The sequence below is a fragment of the Nicotiana attenuata genome, unplaced genomic scaffold, assembly GCF_001879085.1.
Source record: "Nicotiana attenuata strain UT unplaced genomic scaffold, NIATTr2, whole genome shotgun sequence".
NCBI classification, from domain to species: domain Eukaryota; kingdom Viridiplantae; phylum Streptophyta; class Magnoliopsida; order Solanales; family Solanaceae; genus Nicotiana; species Nicotiana attenuata.
Genome location: NW_017672371.1, coordinates 31,739 through 40,231, shown reverse-complemented (window position 1 = coordinate 40,231; position 8,493 = coordinate 31,739). Strand labels below are relative to the sequence as shown.

Genomic DNA, 8,493 nt, shown 5'->3' with positions numbered 1-8,493 from the left:
TCCCGAGGCTAGAAAAGTCTAGCGCACAGCCGTCGGGGACGACGAATGCGAAGCATGGTGGTTTGTTATGATCCATTGTAAGGTATGAGACTTGAGTCTCACATCAGTATTGCAATGTGTTGATGTGAGATTTATATAGCCTTGGGGTCTCCCACCTTAATAACTAGCGTTTGGGGCATGATGCTCCCTAGGTTGTATCAAAGAGATCGGATGGGGTCTCCCACCTTAATAACTAGCGTTTGGGGCATGGTCCTCCCTATGTTGTATCAAAGAGATCGGATGGAGAAATAGAGGAGAAGGGTAAAAAAATTGGAGAAGAAAGGTGAAAGAATGAAGAAGAGAGGTGGAAAATGAGTAAGGAAGGTGATATAAAGAAAATGAGAAAAAAAAATACAAAAAAAAAAAACAAAATTTTTAAAAAATAAGGGCTAATTAGCAGTTAGACACTATTATGTGGTCCATTTTGATGAATTTTTCTAACCTTCACGCGCTCTTTTACGAGTTATTACACAAAATACGCTATATAAGCAGCGAAGGGATTTTAATACGAATGAGGATATAGTTCGGGCGGTTTTGGGGGAGGCGATAGTTTAAGTAAGGAACTGGCAAAAAGGTGACAGTTTAGGATATTTTCTCTAGTTTAAATGTAAATTCTAGCGTTTTCGTAAATATAAATCAAATTCCAAAAAAAAAATAAAAAAAAATTGAGAAGTTTGATCACGTGCCAATGACACGGTCCATTGAGGTGAAGAACCTCAACCAATTGCGAACCCATAAACAGAGAGTGTTTGGTTTATGTTAAATGGCTTTATGTCGATCCTTCATCTGTAATCTTCCACTTTCTCGTCTTCCATTGCAGCTCAATACCTCAATTCCTTCCCCACACTACCCTCCAAAATCCCACCAAATTACCGCTTTGCCACTCCTTCGCTTTAGACGCTGCAAAACAGCTTCTTTTGCTTCAGTACCATTACAGCCGCAATCATCAATGGAGAACCCACCTGAAGGTTACAGAAGAAACGTGGGCATTTGTTTAATGAACCCTTCTAATAAAAAGGTCTTTCTTTTCTGTTTGCATTTATTTATAGAGTAATCGATGTATGTTGTTTTATTTGTTTAATCTTTGATTTAATTATTTTTTTAAGTTTTGATCTGAATGTTGCAGATTTTTGCTGCTTCGAGGCTAGATATACCTAGTGCTTGGCAAATGCCGCAGGTAAATTGTGTAGTTCTCATTTGGGTTCTTCATTTTTTCGTTTTAATTTATAATTCTAAAATTTAGGGTAATGCATCAAACTTATTTTCATGATGAAATGATTTAAGTATTCATCTAACTGGCTAGGAACATGTTTCTATGAGTGATATTTTATGAGCTTAAGTGGATTTGGGTATTAGAGAGAGAGAGAAAATGAATTCAACTATCCTAGCAAGACCTTAACTATTGCTTAACTGTTAAGTCCTAGTACTTATAAGGGAAGAGAATCGTTCTTTCTCTTCCCTTATTGATTAGGTTACAGTGCTCAATACGATAGCGAGCTACAAAAGTTTTGCTTAACGACAATGCAATAGGACAGACTTTAATATTGACTACTCTGTCTCGTAATTAGTTTACCTAAAGTTTTGGATATTATCAATGCTCTATGGAATTATGAAATTGCTAAGGCCTGTTGTGAGTTTGAAACGTTATATCACCCATATGGTTCCAGCTTGTGGCTAAAATAAACGAACAATTGTGAAGTTCTAGAAGAGATATGAATATGAGGTTCCAATAAACATGAATCCTTTACACTTAGCAATAAAAGTACAACCGGGATCTAAACTTTCTAGTGTCATTATATATATATCCGTAAAATAACTAAATTACAGGCTAAGAAATAGTTGTTTAGAAAACTGTGTTGAGTTCCACAACTAAAATCATGTTTGGCCAATTGCTACTTGTTTGCATTTGCGTTTTTCACATTCTAAAAGCGATTCTAGTTTCGCACACATGTTCCCAAATGGATCATGATAGAAAATAGTGTGGTCACTTGAATCAAAATAGATCCGTTGAGGCGCAAGAGTAGAGATCATACTAATCGGGCTTGATGCCTTTGTCGCAAATGGCCTTTTGTTAGGTCTTTTTTCTTCATTGAATCAAGTCTGTTTAAAATGAAGTGATCTTAAAGAACTACCCAATATAAAGACCAAGGAAGATTATTAACCCTCTTTCTAATCAGAAACTACAAATTTGTATTGCAATGTCCAATTCTGTAATGAAATGCCATTGACATGTATTCAGAATATGGTTTTGTTCTGTATGAGTGTGAAATGTATGTCTATGTTCGTAAGATCTCAACGTTCAGTTATCTGGAGCCTTTCAAATTTGTATTCCTACAAAACTTCGTATGCATTTTCCTTTCTCTTTTGAAAATTTTGCAAATTCCCATAAGATGTTAGTCTTTTAAGATTACAAAACTTTGTGTTTTCTTTACTGTAAAAAAATGAGAATGAACGAAATCTCAAAAGTTAGGAAATTGTGTGTTTTATCGAGATCTTGGTCTTTTGTAATAAATAGGAAAAATGACACATATATGGTTGTTTGAATCAGGGTGGAGTTGATGAAAGCGAAGATCCAAGAAATGCTGCCATTAGGGAATTAAGAGAGGAAACTGGGGTTACTTCAGCAGAAATCGTTGCTGAGGTATGAAAAGTAGATTCTACTCTCATCTCTTAATGTTTCTTTTATATTTTTTTATCTCTGGTCCTTTTCCTTAGCTAGATGCAATCTCCTATCTTGAGTATTGTTAGGCTGGTTAATGGCGTTCTAAATCCTATGTAGGCTCCACACTGGTTAACGTATGATTTCCCACCAGACGTTAGGGAAAAGCTAAGGCATCAATGGGGATCTGACTGGAAAGGTCAAGCACAAAAGTGGTAGGTGCATCTAAATCAGCAATTTTGCACTTGGATACATAAAATATACTATTGCTTTAGCAATACCAGTACCTATAAAATATTTTTTTTCCCAAACAAATCACTAATGTTTGTTAACCCGTAACAAGGGTCATGTACCAACTCAGTAGTCATCTAAACCTTGTCTAAATTAAAATTAGACTACCTACTACGTTCCAGGAGGAGCTGCTGTTTATATCTATTATGTTATTTTCCTGTGCACGGACTAAATTAGACTGCCAGTTTTTGTGGCAATGGGTGTGCATGCTGTCATTTTGGTGTGTGTATACATGTTATATAGCTGTTGTCTAGATGTTAGTGACTGTTACTCTGCTAGATCAGTTTTCGTTATCATGAAACTCTGTTTCTCATGTTCCTTGATAAACAATTTTATAGATCTCAGTTGTTTCCTGAGTATTAACGGCACTGAAATACAATGTGGAAAATTCTAGGTTCTTATTTAAGTTCACTGGAAAGGACGAAGAAATCAACCTTCTAGGCGATGGGACAGAGAAGGCTGAGTTTGGAGAGTGGTCATGGATGTCACCGGAGCAAGTTGTTGAATTTGTAAGTGGACCTTTTGACCATTGAAGTTTCTCCTAAAACAAATTAAGGCTCTAATTTGACTTGTATCCAAAATCGTCTCTACAGGCAGTGGATTTCAAGAAGCCTGTTTACAAGGAAGTTTTATCTGTTTTTTCTCAATATTTCCTGTAGGGAAACTGACCATTTCTGAAGGGTGAAGTTCAAGAGGTCTGTTAATCTAAAAACCCATTAGATATGCACTGGTTTGCTACCACTCTATAATCAAACATATATATTGTCTTTTGGTATGAAGGAATATGTTTTCCACAGAAAATGATTTCCAAGAAAATAGGTAGTTTTCTTACTTATTTTCCAGTGTTTGGTTGGTGACTCAGAAATATTTTTTAGTGTTTGCCTGTTTGATAGGTGATTAGAAAACATTTTCTATTGCTTTGTTGTAAGGAGAAAATTATTTTTCCTAAGTATTACAAAAATAGCTCCTCTCACCACCCCCTTCCCCACCAAACCTGATATAGCTAAATATGCATTGCATGTTCACCAGATGACTTTAGTCATTCGTACCTAGAGATGAGAGATGAAAGAACTGAAACAAAAAAGATCAGCAATGAACTAGCAACTAAAACAAAAAGATAAGCATGAACTAAATAGCCTCACTTACTCTAATCTAGTATGAAGGGGAGTCTTGGAGCAACAGTAAAGTTGTCTCCCCGTATGACTTATAGGTCACGTGTTCGAGCCGTAGAAGCAGGCATTAATGCTTGCATTAGGGTAGACTGTCAATATCACACCACTTGGGGTATTGGCCCTTCCCTGGACTTTGCATGAATACGAGATGCTTTGTGCACCAGGCTACCCTTTTATTCTAAACCAGAACCAACCCATTACTATTCACCAAGCCATAAAACAGCAAAATAGAAAGGTAGAAAACTTGATGTATGATAAGATGGAAGTATTATTGCAGGTTGCGAATTAAGCAAGAACACAACCTTCCATATGGTAAAAGTAGCATCTAGTGGGAATTATCACAATATGTACAAGTTCATGAGTATCTATTCATGCCACCCACAAGGTGTACCGTGCTGTACATAGTCTTCCAAAACCAACATTGTGGAAACCATTCTCCTTTCCTATATGTATAAAGTGCTTAGGATAATAAAGCGTTTAGAATAATATCAGTAGACCCAAATGGATAAATAGATTTTTGATGGAGACTGAGAAGGAAAAATTAGACAACCAATCTGGTTACAGCAGATCAAACAAAAGAACAAAATGAAAAACTATAATACTATTGTCAACCCCATCAATTTCTTCTAACCGGCACAACCATTTGCAATTGGGCCATGAGAAATTAGTATAATCACGTAGTCAAAAATCTGATGTATTTAGTGTTGCTTACATTTTTCTAACCTCAAGTCCACAACTTGCGGAATTCTGTTTCTTTTGCCATAAGCTCCTTAGCTAACATTCATTCTACACCAATAATCAAAAGCTATGGCTAAGAACTCTTCCTCTAAACCTTCAATTGTCAGAATTTCGTTGTGCAACCTTGTAGCATATGGTAGACTATCAACTATTTTATTTAATGATGGCTACCACTTCTCGAGCTTTATTTATATGTTACTGACCTCATCATGTGCATTAGAAGAATGACTTTGTTACGTATTGCTTTAACTTGAGAAGTTTCATTTGAACTTGATGACACATCTTTTCCGTTGGATGGTCTTTCAATGGTATTAACGTTACTTTTCTCCGAACTACAGTTTAAGTCTTTATAATTAAATCACTTAGTACAATCGCCTTAGCTCGATTGTTCCTCCAAACAAGAGACATTTCTTCAAACATTTCAATCTTTTTGTTGATGGACTTCTCATGAGTAAGATTGGCCTAAATTACAATGACAAAATAATAATAGTATTAACCGAAATTGAATTCAAGTATATAAGATAAGTCAGAAATGAGTAGAACAAAGTCTTTTGTTTTCAATATACCTGAATATGGAGTGCATAGACTCTAGAACTATTAGTAGTCATCTTCAAGTTATCTTCCAATCCGAGATTTAACTTCTTTTTGTTTTTGTTTAGTAGAGTTTGCAATGTATTCCATGTGCTTCTAACCGTTTTAAGATATATTATCTTGATGGTTAGGTAAACATTCATTTCCAAGTTGTTGCTTAGTGGCATCTGAAACACGCTTGAACGAGATGACCAATTCCTTCACCTCATCAGCTAGGATCTCCAGTATCAAATATTGCATTCGTTTTGTTGCCGTTTAACAGGATGCCCCTATGTTCACTGTTTATGATAAGCGTTTTACATAGAGGAATGGTTTACAAGAAGTTGCATTTTGGAAGAATATGTGCAAACATCGTACTTCTTGTGAATGTCCTGAAAGAAATTTACGAACTTGTTTATATTGTGAGAGAGTTCCTACTAGATACTAACGTTACCATGTTAAGTGAGACAAGGGAGGCTGTCCTGTTGTTCAGTTCAGAAACACCAGTGATGTTTTTATCTTCTTGTAGTTAATTTTTCTTTTTTTCACCTTTCAAACTTGTTTCAATTGCTATTTCATTGCTGTTTTTTCCCCTTTATTTGTCTCTCATTTCTTGCTGTAAATGACTAGAGTTATCTCGTGAATATGCAATGCAATGCATGCTAGCTGTATCAGATTTGGTGAGCGAATAGGTGGAGGAGCATTGGAAACTATTTTTGTTATATTAATAGGAAAATAGTTTTCGCCGTACAGACCCAACAATGGAAATATTCTCTATTCACCAACCTCATTATAATTTTTATTTTTTTTGGAAAAATATTTTTCACTCACCAACCAAATGCTGAAAGATAAGTAAGAAAACCACTAATTTTTTGAAACATTTTTCTTAACACCAAACACCTCTCTCGTTCTTCCTTTTCTTCAATTAATCCAATGGAGGACTACTTCACTTGATCTATAAAAGTGGATTTTGTACATGATATCTCGCCATATATTTCTAAAATTTGGGAAGCCAAGCTAGGTTTTGGTGTTTTAGGTTGTGATAGATAGAATTGATAAAAATGTGAACATTCAAACCCCTCCCTCCAAGCCAATACTAGTCATATTTTGCTCCGTGTGACACACTAGCTCTGGACGTTTTGAAATTCTCACATATTTTTTAAGGAAAAAGACAGTACACTACTTGACCAAGATCATTCTCTTGTGATGCTTAACAGGTTTTATTTGCCTTTGCTGCTACCAAAATAATCGAATAATAGCTGGTTTTGTAAACTTGTTCTAGTGTGTACAAAGTAAAATCACGTAGATAGAATACTTGGGTTTATCAAACTACACATTTTACCTCACTAAAAAGTAAAAACAAATACTCAATAAATTGTACCAATAGTGTAGTTTAAAATATTACTCTTTTATGAGTGAATACAAAATTGTTGTCCAAAGCAAAACAATAGATCTGTTCTGAAAAACAAATTGTTTACTGAAAGAGTGACTACTAAAGAGGGACCAGGTACCACACGCAAGAAATGAATATTGCCTGCATGGACTAGAAAAGCTCTTATTCATCTTTTTTCTCATTATAAGGGACCCAAAATAGTTTGGGTTCCTAAATCTAACCCATATTTTAGATGTGCAGGGAACAGTGAGAGGAAGCGAACTGCAATGGATCATGGACAGTGGATGCTCAAAGCACATGACTGGAAACACCATGGATTTTCTCTCACTGAAAGCCCTGCAAGGAGGGAATGTACCCTTTGGAAATGGAAAGAAGGGGTACATTCTTGGTATCGGGAAGAAAACAAGGTAGAAGTTCGTGTCTAAGCTGGTGATATGAGTTGCTTGAATGCAGTTGATAATAATTCGGAGACTTGGCATAAAGGATTGGGGGCATACACGTTTCTCACTTCTGGATAAATTAATGAAGAAAGACCTGGTCCATGGTCTGTCAAATTCAAAGTTCAAAGAACACGGAGTGTACAATGTATGTGCTAGAGGAAAACATGTGAAATCATCCTTTAAGCCCAAAAAGGGATGTCAGCACACCGAAACCATTTGAACTCCTTCATGTCGATTTGTGTCGTCCTATGAGAATACTAAGCAAGAGTGAAAAGAGGTATATCTCTGTGATTGTGGATGACTACTCAAGATTCACTTGGACACTGTTTCTGAGGACAAAATATGAGACTTCAAGGTATTTGTGGCCTTTGTCAAGAAAATCCAAGTGAAGATGGGACTGAAAGTAGCCTGCATCAGATCTGACCCCGGAACAGAATTTGACAACACAAGGACTCAACAGCAAAATGGTGTTGTTAAAAGAAAGAACAAAACTCTGGAAAACATGGCATGGACAATGCTCACTGTCAGTGGAATAGCAAAAATTTTTGGACAGAGGCAATAAACATTGTGTGCTACCTGATGAACAGGTGCATGATCAAATCTGTCCTGAACGAAACCCCCTATGAGTTGCTGACTGGAAGGAAATCCAAGCTAACTCACCTAATAACATTTGGGTGCAAATGATATGTTCTCAACAATGGAAAGTATCATCTTGGTAAATTTGATGCCAAGAGTGATGAAGGAATATTTTTGGGGTACTCTTCTCAAAGCAAAGCTTACAAGATATACAACAAGCAGACACAACATATGGAAGAAAGTGCTCATATGCCATTAAACGAGACACCCTCCTCTAACAAGGGAGGTAACAATGATGATCAAAATAATGAGCCATTCTTGTTCCTGAGGAAATATCTGATGTTTCAAATGGCAAGGCTGATATGATGAGTCAGATGAAGGAGACAGGTGAAGGCAATGCAACTTCCTCTTCCACTTCTCCAAGAGGAACCTGGTACTTCAATTATTGCCATTGAAGCTGAAGAAAGAGTTGGAGATGCAATACAAGGTACTCCACAAGTAGCAGAACAAGGAGTGCAGGGAAATCCTCGCAATTTACCCAGTTTCTCCACTAATAAAACTTCAGTCCCCAGTTAGAAACACAAAAGCTACCATCCACTTGATAACATAATCACC

At 36.3% G+C, this 8,493-nt stretch overlaps 1 protein-coding gene across 2 annotated transcripts; it reads left to right on the top strand.

Annotated features, from left to right (window-relative positions):
• The first annotated feature begins 752 nt into the window (after positions 1-752).
• LOC109212955 (nudix hydrolase 26, chloroplastic-like) lies at positions 753-6,067 on the top strand. 2 transcript variants are annotated; one of them, XM_019376690.1, is made up of 7 exons: positions 755-1,057; positions 1,166-1,216; positions 2,588-2,680; positions 2,819-2,913; positions 3,384-3,498; positions 3,583-3,684; positions 5,622-6,067. In XM_019376690.1, exons 1-6 carry the CDS (start codon positions 803-805, stop codon positions 3,646-3,648), a joined length of 675 nt encoding a protein of 224 aa, XP_019232235.1. In that variant the 5' UTR covers positions 755-802; the 3' UTR covers positions 3,649-3,684; positions 5,622-6,067. The 2 variants fall into 2 exon arrangements, with proteins under 2 accessions (XP_019232237.1, XP_019232235.1); XM_019376692.1 differs by lacking the exon at positions 3,583-3,684 and having other exon boundaries at positions 753-1,057.
• The last annotated feature ends 2,426 nt before the right edge of the window (positions 6,068-8,493 follow it).